The sequence below is a fragment of the Armigeres subalbatus genome, chromosome 1 (genome assembly GCF_024139115.2).
Source record: "Armigeres subalbatus isolate Guangzhou_Male chromosome 1, GZ_Asu_2, whole genome shotgun sequence".
In the NCBI taxonomy this organism is placed as follows: Eukaryota; Metazoa; Arthropoda; class Insecta; order Diptera; family Culicidae; genus Armigeres; species Armigeres subalbatus.
In genome coordinates this window covers 222082530-222103058 of record NC_085139.1, presented here as the reverse complement: position 1 = coordinate 222103058, position 20529 = coordinate 222082530, and the positions used below count along the sequence as shown (strand labels likewise).

General features: G+C 44.6%; 1 protein-coding gene across 2 annotated transcripts in view; it reads left to right on the top strand.

Moving 5' to 3' along the window:
• Positions 1-20529, top strand: part of LOC134205803 (double-stranded RNA-specific editase Adar) — a 209953-nt gene that overhangs the window by 14035 nt on the left and 175389 nt on the right. For both annotated transcript variants that reach the window (XM_062681399.1, XM_062681398.1), the window contains exon 2: positions 7338-8045. In XM_062681399.1, coding sequence (XP_062537383.1) covers positions 7721-8045 — 325 coding nt within the window. In that variant the 5' untranslated portion in view covers positions 7338-7720. The remainder of the gene's footprint in view (positions 1-7337; positions 8046-20529) is intronic.

Below are 20529 nucleotides of genomic sequence, written 5' to 3'. Positions count from 1 at the left end.
CAAAATTATTCCACGCGACGCCCCTGGCTCTACAAATGCAGTATGATCATTTTTCACTTGTCATAAGACGAGTTTGTACCTTCCCATTTAATGGTATAAACTCGTCTTATAACAATTGAAGACATTCCACTAAAAAGCTCAAAATAATTTTCTTTTAAAGTCAAAGTGGGAATGGTATTTGTACATATTTGTATTATGATGATAATTTGATATTTTTTCTTGCTTCCCGTATTACTAATGTGACCAGACGTTTCGCGGGACGCTTCATTTTTCAACTCTATTTTTTTTAAAGTACTAACAATTAATGCAGCCTTACAAATATTTTTACATATTTTTTGTGACAGAATCTATGCGGAATGCACTTTTGGTGTACTCATTTTCAAGCCAGTGACGTTTACCAGATAGGCGTCCCGCGTTTTGCAGGACGCTTGCTGGTCACATTACGTATTTCGTTAACCTAACATGTTAAAATCCTATTATTTGCTATTGAAAAATGACCCGACCCGAAATTATGACCAAAAATACAAATACATTTAGTTTTGGACTTCCAGAAAAGAAGTAATGTAAATACAAACATGTAAAAAAATTAGGTTTTCGAAAGGAACTATATTATTGATTATGTGCTTTTGGATTTCAGTTGACCCTATACTATAAGTCTATATAGAAGGGAATCATCGAGATATGGAACTCGTAATTATTGCGAATTTTCTATTTATTGCGAAGCTAATTTTTACGACATGTAACAATCATTTTGATTGGCACTGTGATGTCTTCCAAAAAGACTCCATTGCCATGTTTTCGCATTTTCCACGGAATATATGCCAATAAATAAAATTTATTGAATGCTTTCTTTACTTTTTTAAATGGCGCAAGAATTTACAGCAAGTATAATGTTAAATGGCACAATAAATCTTGAACGGCAAGGAAAAACGACATTTTTCTACTAAGTACGAACTCAGTATTTAATTTAAATAAACTTGTTGTTAATCCTCTTTATGTGCATAATGGATGGCCATTAAGTTTTCAAATTATAAATATATAAATAAAATAAGATTTCATTTTTCAAATGCCATAATTATCGCACAGCTAAAAATACACTTGTGAATAAACGCATATTTCAAACATTTGTATAACTCAATAACAACATATTAGTATTGGTAACATAAATTATAACTAATATATAACATATAAATATGTACTATACGCAATTTTTAAGCTTTTTTGGGCATATAAGCGTAAGAAAAATGATAATGTGCTCATAAAGAAATACATGATACTATGTACTATATGTGCAATATAAACTTATATAAAACAAGTTGTGTTGCTTGGGTAGCGATAGAGAAGAATTTGTAGTATACGGCCTTTCCACGTAACGTAGTTTTCAAATCTTCTGCAAGAAGTTTTACTCACCGTGTTCCAAGTAAAATTAATGCTATTGAAGGAGACTTTTTACTTAGGACACACAATGTCGACAATAGCCGATGTGCATCCCTTAACAAGTTTTCCGTCATAGAATAGTTTAATTCGTTTTGCCAACATGTCAAACGTACAACGTGAAGACGCAGTGTGTTGCATATTAACCTTTCGTTTCATTGGGTCACTCGGGTTAAACAATCCAGCCATTTCCAAATATGTATTTTAAAATCTTATTCTTTTGTTTCGTTTCTTTTGATTTGGGCTGAAAAATGGTGGGTTGACATCAAGGAAGGAGCGCCCAACAGAGCTCTGGTCCCCACAAGTCCCTATCTCACGCTTCCACGGGTCGTCCGATGACAAAAGACCGCCAGCTAAGGGTTGTGTACTTAGCTGGTAGTGCAGCCTGGGCACTGTTGTCCTTCTGACATCAGCTAGAGTGAGAAGGTACGCCTCGAGCGTCTGTTCACCAGGAGGTGCGGCTCAAACAGCGTCTGCCTGATACCCAGCGACTGATTAACGAAATGCTGTATCGCGTCATCTATATCTAAGGTGGCAGCCCAATCATCGCGATGTAGGTAACGCGACCCCGGTAAGGTAGCTTACTGAAGCCTCTCAAATACCACGAAAAATGGAGATAGAAGAAAAAGAGAACGTTATTTTTGGCAACCGGCCCGGCAACGAAATAAGGACTATGATTGGAAACTCGGTACCTGGAATGTCAGGACCCTAAATGAATCTGGACGAGTGAGCCTTCTGTCTCGTGAACTGCAGAAGGTTGGAGTGAACGTGGCTGCTATTCAAGAAGTCCGATGGCCTAGATACGGAGAACGTGAATTCCGAGCCGTGGACCCCACGACCATCACTGCATTCAAGTATAACATCTATCACAGCGGCGGTGAAAAAGCAGAGCTTGGAGTTGGTTTCGTAGTGATGGGCAAGCAGATGAAGCGAGTGATGCGGTGGAAACCCATTAGCGAACGAATCTGTGTGTTGAGGATACGGGGCAAATTCTTCAATTACAGCCTAATCAACGTGTACGCACCGACAAACGATAAATCCGACGACGTGAAGGACACGTTTTATGAATGTCTTGATAAAGCCTATGGAGAGTGCCCAAAGCATGACGTGAAAATTGTTATCGGAGATGCTAACGCTCAGGTCGGTAGAGAGGACTTTTTCCGTCCCATAATCGGTAGGGAGAGCCTTCACTCCGCTACCAATGACAACGGCCTACGGCTAGTAAATTTTGCTGCTGCCAGAGGGATGGCCATCAGTAGCACCTACTTTGCACGAAAGAACATCCGAAAGGACACCTGGAGACACCCAAATGGTGAAACTTGCAACCAGATAGACCATGTTCTGGTGGATGGGCGCCATTTCTCGGATGTTATCGATGTGCGGACATTCAGAGGTCCGAACATTGACTCTGATCACTACCTCGTTGTCAGTAAAATTCGATCACGGTTGTCAACTGTATCGAACGAAAGATCACAGCGAACGATGCGTTACAATATCCAGCGATTGTCGGCGGAAGGAGTATCGGCTGAGTACCGCCAGAAGCTCGACGAACGGATAAGTGCAATCAACGTTAGCGACAACATCAACGATCTATGGGAGTCGATCCATGGAGCGGTGAGCACAACAGCACGAGAAGTGGTAGGCACTGCACAGAGGCGACCCAGGACGGGTTGGTTCGATGTGGAGTGTCAGAGAGTGACAGACGAGAAGAACGTTGGCAGAAGCCGGATGTTGGTGTCGGGTACCCGATCGAATAGAGATCGGTACAAGGAAGCAAGAGCAGCCGAAAAACGAACCCACCGCAGGAAGAAAAAAGAGTACGAAGAACAAGTTATTAGTGAGGCGCAGGTAAAAATGGAGCAGAACGATATGCGGAGGTTTTACGAGTCTGTCAATGGCGTGCGGAGAAAGACAGCGCCATCTCCCGTCATGTGCAATGACCAACAAGGGAATTTGCTGACAGATAAAACTCAAGTGGCTGCCAGGTGGAAGCAACACTTCGAGACTTTGTTGAATGGAGGAAGTGACGGTGCATCGGTGAACAGAATAAATATTAGCGACGATGGACAAGCTGTGGAGTCACCTACACTAGATGAGGTTAAAAAAGCTGTCAAAGAGCTGAAAAACAATAAGGCTGCGGGAAGGACCAGCTCCCGGCTGAACTTCTCAAACATGGCAGTGAGCAGCTTTATGAAGTTCTGCACCATATTATGTCGAAAATATGGGAAGACGAGGAAATGCCTGCTAGCTGGTTGGACGGCCTCATTTGCCCTCTCTTTAAGAAAGGGCACAGACTGGAGTGCGCCAATTACCGAGGAATAACCCTCCTTAATTCGGCGTACAAAATTATGTCCCGTATTCTGTTCAACAGATTGAGACCGCTTGAAGAGTCCTTCGTCGGCGAATACCAAGCAGGTTTTCGTGAAGGCCGATCAACGACGGATCAAATGTGTACCCTGAGACAAATCCTTGATAAATTCCGGGAGTACAACTTGCAGACACATCATCTGTTTATTGATTTCAAGGCGGCGTACGATTCAGTGAAACGGAATGAATTATGGCAAATTATGCTTGAACATGGTTTTCCGGCGAAACTGATACGGCTGATTCGTATAACGTTGGACGGATCGAAATCAAGTGTAAGGGTTGCGGATGAAATATCGACGTCATTTGTTACCTTAGATGGATTGAAGCAGGGTGATGCACTCTCGAACCTATTGTTCAATATAGCGCTCGAGGGAGCGATTAGGAGAGCTGGTGTGCAAAGAAGCGGTACCATTATCACAAAATCGCATATGCTCCTGGGATTTGCGGACGATATCGATATTATCGGAATTGATCGCCGTGCCGTGGAAGAGGCTTTTGCGCCTTTTAAGAGGGAGACAGCGAGGATTGGACTCAGGATCAATACCAGCAAAACGAAGTACATGGTCGCTGGCAATCAACGTGGGTTCATTAGTGGTGGTGGTAGCGAAATAGTGCTGGATGGTGAAAAATTTGAAGTGGTAGAAGAATTTGTGTATCTTGGAACATTAGTGACGTGCGATAATGATGTTACCCGCGAGGTGAAAAGGCGTATTGCAGCTGCAAATAGGGCTTATTACGGACTTCGTAACCAGCTTAAGTCCCGTAGTCTGCAAACGAAAACAAAACTCGCGCTGTATACTACTCTGATTCTTCCGGTGGCTTTATACGGCCATGAGACATGGACGTTAAAGGAGGCTGATCGAAAAGCTCTCGGAGTGTTTGAGCGTAAGGTGCTGCGGACAATACTCGGCGGTAAACAGGAGAACGGTATCTGGCGGCGTCGCATGAATCACGAATTGTACCAAGTGTATAAAGGGCTGGATATTATTAAGCTTATACAACACGGCAGACTACGGTGGGCTGGTCACGTTGTTCGTATGTCGGAAGAACGTCAAGCGAAGATAATATTTAGGAGAGAACCCGGAAGAGGCCGCAGGCTTCGTGGAAGGCCGCGTACACGATGGCTTTTTGCAGTTGAAGAGGACCTGAGGGCGCTCAATGTTCAGGGCGACTGGAAGCGATTGGCCCAGGATCGAGTCCAGTGGAGAAGGATACTCCATTCGGCGTAGGTTCATCGAAGAGCTGTAGCCCATCAAGTAAGTAAGCAAGTAAGTATTCTTTTGTTTCAAATACGAATAAAAGGATACTCTAGCCTCTTTAATAAAGAAATAGAAAAAAAAAATATAATAAAAGGATTATTGGAACACATAAATTAAAGGGCTAGATTACCAGATTTTTTTTAGCCAGGGATATCTTAAAGTATTTCAGTATTTATTAATAAATTATAAGAAAGAAGCTTCTCGAGCCGCAAAGATAAACCTGTGGGCCGGTTATGATGTATTTTCTACCACGCAGCCCTGGGGTTATCCTTCAGAATTTGCACTCGAAGTTCTTCTTAGTTTTTTCAAGAAAATCATTGATGATTTCACGAAAATTTCAGTGGAGTTTCAACGTGATGAATTGGAGATATCCATCGGAAAATTCTCCAGACTTCTTCAAATTGGAATCGGCGTGGAAAATCATAGTTCAGCGGCGTGACAAATTTTAAACGTCGGCGCGCCGTTGCAAAATTGTCGGCGGCGGCGGCGTTCCGAAAACTGTCGGCGGTGGCGGCGTGGCCTGGCGGCGCACACCTCTATATCGCAGTTGTAACATGTCTCTATAGTGAAATAAATGAACTTTGTTCTGACTGTTCATCTGATGCCTTCCATTTGGTTCAAACCATGATTGGATAGGGGAAGATGCCCCAAAACGCCCCCCCGAGGCAAAACGCCTTTTGTGGTTTCCCTCATATTTACCGTCAATAAGATGGCCATAACAAAACTAGATCTAAAATTATGTAGGTTAGGCGAAAAAAGTTTCAAGATAGTGTATAGGAAGGTCGGAAAAACCGAAAATTTCCACATTTTGAAGAAACATCTAACATTTTGGCGAGGCAAAACGCCCTAGTGGCACTAACCTACAATGTACTTGCGTCTCCACGCACTGTCCATACCAGAATGCTGATTCGCCGACGCATGGTGCATTGTTCCCTAGGAGCTGCCATCTAAAAGGTGTTTTGCCTCATGAGTTTTCCGGCAACAGAATATCACCACATTTTTGATATGTGAATATTATCAATATGATTGAGATTTTTGACAACTTTTGAATGGCATGAACTAGCTATCTTGTTTAACTGTTACATAATGTAAAAATATCCATGAATAGCGTTACAAATGAGACAATAAAGCAGTGTTTGCTTAGCTAGGGCATATTGCCCCCCCCCCTTCCCCTACTTCAGTTTTTCATAATTCTGCCCTGTGTCAAGTGCAAGTCACAACTTTCGATCATTCTGACCTGTCATACTCTCATTTCATCACGTAGACAATGTTCAGATAATCAAACCGATACCGGGCCTGATACTTTTAATTATATTTTCCTACAGGTATTGTCCTAGGTATTGGTCATAATGTTTTATACAGTTGACTCTTCATTAGTTTTTTCACTGACCCAGATCAACGATGCAAATAATGTCACACAAAACCATGTTCTTGATTACAACGATTACAAAATGAATGCACCCTACCGATTTAGCAGTAGAAGATTCGACTGTAATTCCAATATTTATTATATCTAGAAATGTGTTTATTATAGTTATTAAATTCTAAATAAGGGTAATGACGGCTTTGGCAGGTTTTGTTCTATTATTGGCAGGGGTTTTTTTTATGACCGATTATGCTCAAATTTGGCCCAAACATTCTTTGCATATCAAAGAATATTGTGGCCAAATTTCATAAAATTCGGTCGACAAAAACCCCCTGCCAATAATAGAACAAAACCTGCCAAAGCCGTCTGTTCCCCTACATATTTATTATATCTATTATATATTTGAAAATACCATATAATCTGCTTATATTTTGCCATTTTCATAATCTCCTGCATCTGTAAAAACTGTTTCGAGCGTTTTCTTAAGCAGATGACAGGACTATTACAAAATAAAAACACTTGTAAGGACGTGGCCAGGTGTGTGGAGAAAATCGGGTCCACTTAATTGAAGATTGTGGCAAAATCTACAATGACAGTGGATATGTTTATCTCTGCAACTCCATCTACGATTTGTGCAAGGGTTCTATGCTATGCTATTCATGGCCATCTCGGTTAAGATCAATCAAAAGCGTAATTATTTCAAGGTTCTTTTAAAATTCTCACGGGAGGTAATGTTGTCCTAAAATGTAACTTTGGCTCATCACGCAAAATAATCAATATTTCAGCGATAATACAGCTGCAAAATGAAAAACAATGAGATGATTGATAATTGATATCTATTCACATGCGCTTTAAAATGTCCTTAGAAATGTAATGCATAATTATGACTTTCTATTTTTTCATTCTTTCAGGCATGACCAGCAGCCCAACACTAATATACTAAAGTGAACAAACTGTGCATGAGTGTAATTTTCGATACGCTGTGAAAGCGTAGATGAACGAATCTTGATCGAAACCCGTCGAAAGGTTGTGATAGCTACTCCGTATTCCTCCCGAATGAAAACCGCAACCAGTAAAAAACAGCTGAGCGTCTCTACACTATCTGAAACCGCAATCCAATTGTGATAAAAATGTTCTGTGACAAGTGCATGTAAATCTCGGAATCGTGCGTGTGTCCTCACGTCTTACTTTGTGTCGTGATTGTCTCAATCGATAATTTAGTGTTTTTAAGTGATTGAAGAAACTTGAACGCGCCCGACCGCAAGCCTCCGCAATATCAAACTTCGCCATACGTATGCGTCCGAACAACGTGTACGATCGCTACCGCTGGAAAAAGATGGACCAACCCATGGAACGGGGAGCCCCGGACACAACGGCCACTGATGTGGCCACCGGTGGCCAAAAGATCCCAGTGCTGACCACCACCGGAGGAGGCGGTGGTGGTGGCGGTGGCGGCACCGGCGATGGCGGTGGAACTTCTAGTCCTACCAGGCATGGAACTGAGTCGCAATCATCGTCACAGTCTTCGCCATCGGGCGGCGGCGGAGGCGGGGGCGGAGGAGGAATTTCCTCCACATCTCCTCTGTCTAGACGCGGCAACAAGAGGAAGAACTCTTCAGGTGAGTGTCGGGTTGGGGGTTTTCCTGTTTTTAGGTCGTGGAGGGAATCAACACGAGTTGGTTTTTATCACATGTGTGCGCGTGCTTGTACATTGCATCACCAGATGTAGAGTCGTGATTATCGGAAAAATGAAGCTTCCGGTTTTTGGAATGCCGCCAGCAGCAGTGCGCCGTGGCTTGGTTGTCTCTGTAGTCGGTAGCGTATTTAGCGGGATCCAATTCCGTCAATCTTTCCGCACGGTGTGAAAGAGAGAGGGACACACACGCGGAACGAGAGGAAACAACAGCCAGCGCCTGCATCTATGCAGTTTCAGGTTTGCGTGGTTAGCGAGTTTTAACGTTTTTTTTCTGTCTCCACTGCAACTAGCGTGTGAAAGTACTTGAGCACTCTTTTATAGGAAATGGGTGGTTCGTGTGTTTGTTCAAATGAATGTGTGTGAGGTTTTGTCCTTCGACGACGACGACGAAGACTGTGGCTCGTTCTGGATTTTTTTTTTGTAATCGGGAGAAGCGCGAAACTGTGAAGGATTCTGTGTCACGCCACGGAAGAGGAGGAATTTTTACAACGATTAAGACAAACTGAGAAATTCCTCCATTTTGCTGCACGAAAGCGGGGTGAGAGTCGAAACTTTGCTATTATGGCACGTAGGAGTCGTAAAGCAAGGTAGAATCAGAATCCTCATGAATTTCTACTGCGAAGAACATAGGCGTAGTTTATTTTGAATCATAAGGATGTGTGTTTGTGATCAAGGATAAATTTCTTTAAAAAAACTCGTTTGAAGTATAAATATTTTTTTTATGATTTTGAAGGAATCCTCTTAGTATTTCAAAAGAAATCCTTCAGGATACTAGAGGAACCTGTTGCAGCATTTTTAATATTTCGGAGGAAATTATTTTAAGATTTCGAAGGAAATTATTTTAGGATTTTGAAGCAAATCGCGTTAGCAGTTTTGAGGAATTCTTTTAAGGATTTCAAAGGAATTCCTCTCAGGTATCCTGCTCGTATACCGGAGGAAACTCCGTTCGAATTCTAGGTTCCAGTGGAAAGCCTGTCTAACAGGGAAAATCCGGTCCGGATTCGGAAGGATATTCGTTTCTCATTCCGAAATAAATCCGTTGAGGATTCCGACAGAAATCCGCTCGCTACGGATTTTGAAGGAAGTGTGCCTCGGATTCTAACGGGAATCTGGATACCGACGGAAATCCGATATTCGTATCTGATTCCTAGGAAATCAGCACTGGATTCCGGCTGGGATCCGCACAGCATTCCGAAGAAAATCCGCTACCTACTCCGTCGGAAATCCACTACAGATCTCAACGGACACTGGATTTCGAAAGAAATTTGTTCCAAATTTCGAGTGAAATCCGTTCCGGACTCTGAGGAAATCCGTTCCGGATTCCAAGGGTAATCCGTTCCCGACTCCGAGAGAAATCCGTTCCGGACTCTGAGGCGAATCCGTTCCGGATTCCGAGGGAAATCCGTTCCGAATTCCGAGGGAAATCCGTTCCGAATTCCGAGGGATATCCGTTCCGGATTTCGAGGGAAATTCGGTCCGGATTCCGAGGGAAAACAGTTCGCGATTCCGAAGGAAATCCGCCCTGGATTCCGAAGGAAATCCGTCCCGGATTCCGAAGCAAATCCGTCCCGGATTCCGAAGCAAATCCGTCCCGGATTCCGAAAGAAATCCGCCCTGAATTCCGAAGGAAATCCGTCCCGGATTCCGAAGGAAATCCGTCCCGGATTCCGAAGGAAATCCGTCCCGGATTCCGAAGGAAATCCGTCCCGGATTCCGAAGGAAATCCGTCCCGGATTCCGAAGGAAATCCGTCCCGGATTCCGAAGGAAATCCGTCCCGGATTCCGAAGGAAATCCGTCCCGGATTCCGAAGGAAATCCGTCCCGGATTCCGAAGGAAATCCGTCCCGGATTCCGAAGGAAATCCGTCCCGGATTCCGAAGGAAATCCGTTCCGGATACCGAAGGAAATCCGTTCCGGATTCCGAAAGAAATCCGTTCCGGATTCCAAAGGAAATCCGTTCCGGATTCCGAAGGAAATCCGTCCCGGATTCCGAAGGAAATCCGTTCCGGATTCTGAAGGAAATCCGTCCCGGATTCCGAAGGAAATCCGTCCCGGATTCCGAAAGAAGTTCGTTCCGGATTCCGAAGAAAGTCCGTTCCGAATTCCGCTAAGCTGTGGAGGACGACGGAGGTCCTTCGTAACTTAGTAGGGAAAGTACCTGTCTAGCGTGCTGGGGTCGTGAGACCAAAGAAGGGGCGGTTACTCTCCAATACCTTTTCCGAACTAAATCTATCACATGTTGTGCATATGCATAATCGAGTTTCAGACATAGTAATTAATTTCCACTCCGGGTGGCTTAATACCCGGCATATAGGCAATTAACTTCGAATGTTCCGAAGGAAGTCCGTTCCGGATTCCGAAGGAAGTCCGTTCCGGATTCCGAAGGAAGTCCGTTCCGGATTCCGAAGGAAGTCCGTTCCGGATTCCGAAGGAAGTCCGTTCCGGATTCCGAAGGAAGTCCGTTCCGGATTCCGAACGCGACATCCGTTCCGGATTCCGAACGCGACATCCGGTCCAGATTCCGAACGCGACATCTGTTCCGGATTCCGAACGCGACATCCGTTCCGGATTCCGAACGCGACATCCGGTCCGGATTCCGAACGCGACATCCGGTACGGATTCCGAACGCGACATCCGGTCCGGATTCCGAACGTGACATCCGGTTCGGATTCCGAACGCGACATCCGGTCCGGATTCCGAACGCGACATCCGGTCCGGATTCCGAACGTGACATCCGGTCCGGATTCCGAACGCGACATCCGTTCCGGATTCCGAACGCAACATCCGGTCCAGATTCCGAACGCGACATCCGTTCCAGATTCCGAATGCGACATCCGGTCCGGATTCCGAACGTGACATCCGGTTCGGATTCCGAACGCGACATCCGGTCCGGATTCCGAACGCAACATCCGGTCCGGATTCCGAACGCGACATCCGGTCCGGATTCCGAACGCGACATCCGTTCCGGATTCCGAACGCGACACCCGTTCCGGATTTCGAACGCGACATCCGGTCCGGATTCTGAACGTGACATCCGTTCCGGATTCCGAACGCGACATCCGGTGCGGATTCCGAACGCGACATCCGGTCTAGATTCCTAACGTGACATCCGTTCCGGAGTCCGAACGCGACATCCGGTCCGGCTTCCGAACGCGACATCCGGTCCGGCTTCCGAACGCGACATCCGTTCCGGATTCCGAACGCGACATCCGTTCCAGATTCCGAACGCGACATCCGTTCCGGATTCCGAACGCGACATCCGTTCCGGATTCCGAACGCGACATCCGGTCCGGATTCCGAGCGTGACATCCGGTCCGGATTCCGAACGTGACATCCGGTCCGGATTCCGAACGTGACATCCGGTCCGGATTCCGAACGCGACATCCGGTCCGGATTCCGAACGCGACATCCGGTCCGGATTCCGAACGCGACATCCGGTCCGGATTCCGAACGCGACATCCGTTCCGGATTCCGAACGCGACATCCGTTCCGGATTCCGAACGCGACATCCGGTCCGGATTCCGAACGCGACATCCGGTCCGGATTCCGAACGCGACACCCGTTCCGGATTCCGAACGCGACATCCGTTCCGGATTCCGAACGCGACATCTGTTCCAGATTCCGAACGCGACATCTGTTCCGGATTCCGAACGCGACATCCGTTCCGGATTCCGAACGCGACATCCGTTCCAGATTCCGAACGCGACATCCGTTCCAGATTCCGAACGCGACATCCGTTCCAGATTCCGAACGCGACATCCGTTCCAGATTCCGAACGCGACATCCGGTCCGGATTCCGAACGCGACATCCGGTCCGGATTCCGAACGCGACATCCGGTCCGGATTCCGAACGCGACATCCGGTCCGGATTCCGAACGCGACATCCGTTCCAGATTCCGAACGCGACATCCGGTCCGGATTCCGAACGCGACATCCGGTCCGGATTCCGAACGCGACATCCGGTCCGGATTCCGAACGTGACATCCGGTCCGGATTCCGAACGCGACACCCGTTCCGGATTCCGAACGCGACATCCGGTCCGGATTCCGAACGCGACATCCGGTCCGGATTCCGAACGCGACATCCGGTCCGGATTCCGAACGCGACATCCGTTCCGGATTCCGAACGCGACATCCGGTCCGGATTCCGAACGCGACATCCGGTCCGGATTCCGAACGCGACATCCGGTCCGGATTCCGAACGCGACATCCGGTCCGGATTCCGAACGTGACATCCGGTTCGGATTCCGAACGCGACATCCGGTCCGGATTCCGAACGCGACATCTGGTCCGGATTCCGAACGGGACACCCGTTCCGGATTTCGAACGCGACATCCGGTCCGGATTCCGAACGCGACATCCGGTGAGGATTCCGAACGCGACATCCGGTCTGGATTCCGAATGCGACATCCGTTCCGGATTCCGAAGGTGACATCCGTTCCGGATTCCGAAGGACATCCGTTCCGGATTCCGAACGCGACATCCGTTCCAGATTCCGAAGGACATCCGTTCCGGATTCCGAACGCGACATCCGTTCCGAATTCCGAACGCGGCATCCGGTCCGGATTCCGAACGCGACATCCAGTCCGGATTCCGAACGTGACATCCGGTCCGGATTCCGAACGCGACATCCGGTCCGGATTCCGAACGCGACATCCGGTCCGGATTCCGAACGCGACATCCGGTCCGGATTCCGAACGCGACATCCGTTCCGGATTCCGAACGCGACATCCGTTCCGGATTCCGAACGCGACATCCGGTCCGGATTCCGAACGCGACATCCGGTCCGGATTCCGAACGCGACATCCGGTCCGGATTCCGAACGCGACATCCGGTCCGGATTCCGAACGTGACATCCGGTCCGGATTCCGAACGCGACATCCGGTCCGGATTCCGAACGCGACATCCGTTCCGGATTCCGAACGCGACATCCGTTCCGGATTCCGAACGCGACATCCGTTCCGGATTCCGAACGCGACATCCGGTCCGGATTCCGAACGCGACATCCGTTCCGGATTCCGAACGCGACATCCGGTCCGGATTCCGAACGCGACATCCGTTCCGGATTCCGAACGCGACATCCGGTCCGGATTCCGAACGCGACATCCGGTCCGGATTCCGAACGCGACATCCGGTCCGGATTCCGAACGCGACATCCGGTCCGGATTCCGAACGCGACATCCGGTCCGGATTCCGAACGCGACATCCGTTCCGGATTCCGAACGCGACATCCGTTTTGGATTTGTTCTGAAAAGCTTTTCAAGATAATTCTATGATAAATATTATCCACGTGCTTTGAAGATGTTGAAGGATTGTTTTTCTTTTAATTTGTAGAATACCTAATCCTATCCTTGCTACACCGATGCTCCCACCCAAAGACCCATATACATAGCGAAAAATATCCGCATTACGCTAATTGCCGTTCGTTTTGTGCTTTTTTCCTGTCGGATTGTCGGAACGACAGCTGAGCTGGTTCGTTAGTAGACAAAAACGTCAACGAACAACGGGGAAACAAGCCGCGATGGAAGCGGACTCCATCGGCGGATATGCGTGTGACAAACGAAAGAAAGAAGCTTTCGACGAGTAAATTCCCAACCCTTTCGTCGCCGGTTCCTTGCTCCAATTTGACTGCATAAGTTACGTTCAATATCGTTCAGTGGAGTGGAGTCGTAAATTTCTTCTGTCAAGCAAAAAACAGTACCAACGTAATGCCAATGTCGAACAGCCAGAACGGCTTCACGTGGATGTGGCCGACCGGACCCGCACTCAACCGATCTGCATTTAATGAATGAACAAAAACCTACATAATTTCGAATTATCGCGGGCTGTGGTGAAGCGCGACAGCAAACCATTTTAATTCGATTGCAGATGTATGTAAACAATGGCAATGTGGTAAAGCTGGCAGGCGCGATGGTGGCGCCGTTCATCGCGTTTTCCGCTGGACGACGTTGCTTTAATATGCGGATCCTGGCCAAGGGTGCCCCATAAGGCAATTGGTCATAAAATTCGATATATAAAAAAAATCCGTGAAATCGATTCCCGATGCTGTGCTGCTGTGGTGGTGTGGCTGGCTGTGGGCTGATCCGATTATGCGAACGTGCCACTTGCTGCTCTGCGGAGACACATCTCGCCGGGTTCGTTCTGGTGGGTCGACCGGTGCGGTGTTGGAACAAGCGGCAACGGCCACGTGGGGATTGGCGTCGTAATGCGTTTGATTTATTATTAATAATGCACTGGCGTTTGCATTATTGTCAGTTGGCGAGTGTGTGTGTGTGTGTCGATAGCAGCCGCAATGTTTTACGATGTTGTCAGAACGATTCGATTAGCGTTGAATGTGGTTCCGTTTTTTTATATTCCTCGTGTTGAAATTTCTGCCGAAAGGCATTTCAATCGGATAAAATCGAATTACGATCTGCACATATGGAGCTAGTTATGTAACGCTGGAAATTCAAAGTACTGAAAATAATACATCAGATAATTGAAAATTGTTTTTAGAAAACAAAATATTCGGTGACATATTGAGCTATCATCAATTGTGATGGTTCTGGTTCGATTCTAAAATATTGGCAATTATTTAACGAAAAGCGCATCCTTGTAAATTGATGGATGCGACTCAATTACAACTAATTTGTCGGGTCGTACCAGTCAAATTTAATGAAGACAAGCTAAAGTGGTTTGAAGTGTATTCGGTTTTCAATTTCAATTGCCGGCAACCATTCCGATGTAACTCGGTTGTTGGCATTTGCGGTATGCTTGAAAAGCCAATATCGGTGTTGATTTCCCATGTTCCCGAGGCTGTGAGATGAAATGAGAAGCCCTCCATCGTAGAGTTTCGATCGAAGCTGCCAAAACATCGCGGTAGCCGCTACAAATAATTACGAATGTTGCAGGGCGGGCGGCGGTGGTTTTCCATCCCGTGCCACCTGCGAACCAATCCTGGGTAGCTCGTTGTTGCGGTAGTGAGTAGCCCCCTCTTGGGCCCAATCAAATGTCGAGGAAGAATATGGTGGCCGAACACGGCGCAAAGAATCACGTTTTTCTGCGGAAACGAACGTGTTTAAATCAATCGGATCCGGCCGTTGGTTGGTTACTCGCTGCAGTGGTAGAATCGTGCGGGATGTTGCGGCTGTTAGGGGCATTTCATTTGGAAATGATTTATTGGACAAATGGTCGTTTGGGAATTGTTGGTTCGTAATCTCTTTTACAACGGTTTTCAAGTAGTTTGAAGGGTGTAGTTTGTCTTACATGCAACGAGCTTTATTTCTTGTAAGGCACTTGAGGTGAGTTTTGCTTGCCTCGTCCAACTTCCAATTTAGTTAAAAGAGTTTTTCGAGTGTAGCCGGACCCATGGGATGGAACTGGAAAACATGCGTAACAATGGAGCTTATTACATAATAACTATTGTAGAAAATATCATTTACCTAATGATAATAATACAAAATTATGCTCATGGGTTGAATCTCTCAAATTCAAAACCACAGAATCAATCTAATAGCCTATTTTAGAAAAAAAATGGTTGCAAATGGGGTCCCAACATTGCAAATCTTCCACCTGAGTTACGTCGCTTAGGATGTTTTGAATCCGTTGAAATCTCTTATAAGGTATTTAATCCATTATTAGTAACGCGTAATTGCAAATAGACTATTCGGAATTTATATTTTTTATTTATGGCTCTACTCATGCCTGCGTACTGAAAGAAGAAAAAACAATGTTTTGCACTTTAACCAGTAAATGCGTTAGCCTTGCTTAGCTTGATTGACTGTACCCATCGTATTTGCTAGTCGTGATTGGCCGAGAAACAACAAATAATGCACAGCTCACCAATAGAATAGTTTTCTCGGAACTAGAAAGCTGTTCTCACTGTACTAGCTTCGGAGTTTCTTTAATTCAAGACCAATAACGATGCCCGCCACGCCCTCACAGTCGATTAGGATAAGGGAAGGAAAATTAGTTCGACACTCATTGCTTCAAGAGACCGAAGAATCCTCTGCATCTCCATGAGCGCACTGGAAAGGAATAGTATGTTAGTTGGGAAGGAAATCTTGGAAATCGCCTGTATAAGCGACTAATTATTTCTTTTGAACGACGCCATATTCATGATGATACTAAAACGGCCGCGCAATGTAGAACACAAAATTTCGGCAGATCGCGCGATCTTTCTGCTGTCCGAGACAAGAGAAAACACGCACTGAACTCTTTTGCACTTTAACCCGTAAATTCCCAGGACGAGGTTTTTAGAGGTTTTTATGTAGAATTTTCACTAGAATCAAGGGGAATAGTTATACTTTCATGTACATGCTAACCCTATTCTCTGCACCCTCCCCCTATTTATGGTTTTGAAAACTAGGTGGCCAAAAAGTGCAATTTAGGGCAAATATATGGGTCATTCCATACGAAGTGACCGAACCACTTGTAATCGACTTACACCGATTTTAATCAAATTTCGTGGATTTGTTTATTTATCTATGCAAAGATTTTTTTCAATTTTATAAAACATTTATTACTTTCGAAAGCTCTCGGCTCATATGCCGTTAAGCGTTACGGAGCCGAAATCTTTATACTATTTTATTCTTACAAAATAACGTTAGATTAAGTGAACCGAAAGACTCGTGTTTCAATCTGGATTAGGGAATACGATATCACAGTAGGGAAGGAAGGAAACGAATAATACTAAATTTATGACGATGATGAAAACATTGATGAAGTTCTTGTTTCATTACTGTAACGGGGCATAGAAATAAAACAAGAATTTCATCACCGTTAAACAAACATTTTCTTAAAAACAACAAAAGAAAGACATATGAGAGGCAATTACGACAAAAGAAACGATATGGTTATCTTAAAAACCCTGATTAATTTACCTAGCGGTAATGGTGCCTTTCTCGTGCATTATGGAAATAGTTTTTTGACCATAACTTTCGAGCCCATAATCCCAACCTGTCAAATTTTAGTAGGAAACAATGGGACAGGATTTTCCGTAAAATGCTCTGGTGCAAACAAATCGGTTGAGGGCAAGCCCCTAAATAGTGGATGAGACTTTTTTGCGCACACACACATACATACACATACATTACCTCAATTCGTTGAACTGAGTCGATTGGTATACAACACTATGCGTCTCCCGCCTTCTATAAAAAGATTGTTTTTGGAGCGAACATAAAACCTTTCGGTACACTTAGTGTACGAGAAAGGTAAAAATAAATTAGCTCATAAGGAAGTAGACTTTCACTATGTTATTGTGGAAAAATAATGTATGAAAAAGGCAAATCATTATGTAAATGATACTTGTACGTACAGAAGGAGAGGGTTAGTGATTTGTGACTATATGTGACAGATGGGAGGTAAGAGGGTTGAAAATGGCAAAATACGTTGGAGAAGAAGGCCTTTATGTCAATACTAGTCTACTAGAGCAGAATTATCCACGAAAAGTTTTTATCTTACTACCACGGGAATCAAACCCACACTTCACAGCACGCAAATGTGATTTGATGATAGCAATGAGCTCTCTTCACTCACCATGTAATCAAAAATTGTCAGCTGTGTGTGTATATTATCAAAGTATGAAAATAGTAGACCAATAACAAACATCATAAAAATGGTCTTCTTTGATATAATGATTTTATTTGTTGTATTTTGAAAGTAAATGGATAATATTTGCTGTTCAACGGCCAATATACTTTCGCTATATTTATTGCATTTTTACTCCTAGAGAATTCAGATTTTCGTAAACCATGTGACATATTGTTTTAATTTTTAATAGTTGACCCTAAGGATGCCGAAAAACTTTGCAGAAGAAGGAGCCTTGCTGGAACGACGACCAAAACTGTTTATTCTACCAGAACTGCCAAACTACGTGTACCAATAATTCAACTGAGTGTTATTTCAAAAAATTTAATCTTTTAGGACTGAGGAACAAATTGTAGTTATTCGGATTAATTTTTAATGGAAAATTGCCGTTTAACAAGGACAGTTGACCAGATAGTGCTGGCAGAAACATTGATTTCTTGCATATGATTTCAACAATCAATCTTCAAAGCGTTGTAAATATTTCCAGCAATGCTTATTCTTCAGCAAACTCTTTCAGCATCTCTCAGTATTGAATCAGATGATTGAATTAACGATAAAATAAAGCCGCTAGGAGCAAAAATGCAAAAAATACATTTTTCCATACTAATCTCCATATAAATTTCAAACGTGATGCTGTAAGTGGGGAAGCAACCGATCGAGCTGTGTATGCGTGTTATGTATGTGTCAATGCGTATATGTGTGTTTGTTCGGAAATCAGTAAAAAAATCTTCAATGTTCGCAGTGAAAAAAGGACTTTTCATTTTTTAAATCCTGTATCTCAAAATCGGAACATAGTACCTCGGGGTTTTAAGCATTCCCAATGTAAAAATGGTCAAAGAACACGTTGGTGAGGTTATTTCCTGAATAAAAATATACTCACTGGGTAAAAAATGCATTTTTCACACAAAAACTTAAAAATTGTTAATTTGGCAACACTGCACATCAACAAATTATTTTTATATAAATTCCTTGAAAAATCTTCTTTCGAATGGTTACCTTAGATTCATTATGGACCTCACAGTTCCAGAGATATATACAAAACAATATGATGAGTTTCATACATTTGTCCGAGAAGGGGGATGGTCTTATTAATCGTGGGGAGGTTCAATCACCACGAAATTTTGGTTTATGGGGTATAACCCATACATAAACAATTGGTCAAAATTTCGTTCAATTCTAAGAAAGTCGATTGCACGTTTGCATTTTTTCTCGGTCACTTCATATGGAATGACCCATATGTAAAACGGGTCATATTTGACGATTTATTGATTCCTTTATCAGCAGGTGAACAGGTCTCTTCAATATAATTCAATTGTATGAGATTTTTTCAAATAATGTACAAGAACTATTATGAGGTCTCCAATACCTTTGGAAGATTGTGATGAACTTGCTCTAAATAAATGAAAATTTTATATGAACCTGCGGTAATCCCACATAGTCCATATAAGTGCCTAGAGCCTTTGTGAAAGCGTGACCAGTCGAATAAGTCCTACGCAGATGTTCTCGGGTCTCCAAATAGTCCGGGAGCTGAGTGCAATTGATCTACCAGGTCAACTACGCCTGGCATCAAACCGATAGCAACCCATCTGGACCCTCCTTAACCGTGCGGTGAGATGCTCGGTTACAAAGCAAGACCATGCTGAGGGTGGCTGGGTTCGATTCCCGGTGCCGGTCTAGGTAATTTTCGGTTTGGAAATTGTCTCGACTTCCCTGGGCATAAAAGTATCATCGTGTTAGCCTCATGATATATGAATGTAGAAATGGTAACTTGGCTTAGAAAACTCGCAGTTAATAACTGTGGAAGTGCTTTACGCTGCGAGGCGGCAATGTCCCGGTGGGGAATGTAATGTCAATGAAGAAGAAGAAAAAGAAGCAAACCCAGCGTGTCCATGTAAGTCCCCAGAACCCTTGTGAATGCTCCACCATTCAAATAAGTCCAACGCAGATATTCTTGGGCCTCCAAATGGTTGAGAAGTAGAGATCAATTGAATTACCAGGTCAACTACGACTGACATCAAATCGATAGCAACCCAGCTTGTCCGTTTAAGTCCTTAGAGCCCTTGTGAATGCTCCGCCATTCAAATAAGTTCAACTCAGATCACAATTAATTGCATATTATTCGGCAACTCGGCCGTACGAAAACCATTTTTTTGTTAAATATCTTGGCTGTGCATATGCACAGCATATGTTTCGAAATGGACAAATTGATATGAAATTTGCGAAAAAGAATCCACGTGTCTTGGAGGGACGCGAACCCTCAACCTCCTACTCTCTAGATAGGCGTGATAACCCCTACACAACAAGACCACTTAAAGGTCACGTTTGCGGAAAAGCCATCAGAATCCGAGTACCAACCTACACCGCGGTTAGCTCTCTTTTTTGCAAATTGAACATCTTTCGGATGCTTGATTTGCCCAATCTCCACATTTGCTTTACTGTTGTATATCCACAGCCAAGCGAGTGCACATTGTTTATTAAACGAGAGGATCGCACTCCATACCCCCAGCAACGGACTGGGCGGGACGGTATAGAATGCGAATTCAATCGCACTCTGCTGTGCCAAAGGCTTGCTTGGCTAAAGCATTTGATGAGTTTGATTGCCTTTACGTAAACGGTCGCGTGTACTCAGACGACTAATGACGGTGAAAGACCGACACTTGATTACAATTAATTGCATATTATTCGGCAACTCGGCCGTACGAACACCATTTTTTTTGTTAAATATCTTGGCTGTGCATATGCACAGCATATGTTTCGAAATGGACAAATTGATATGAACTTTGCGAAAAAGAATCCACGTGTCTTGGAGGGACTCGAACCCTCAACCTCCTACTCTCTAGA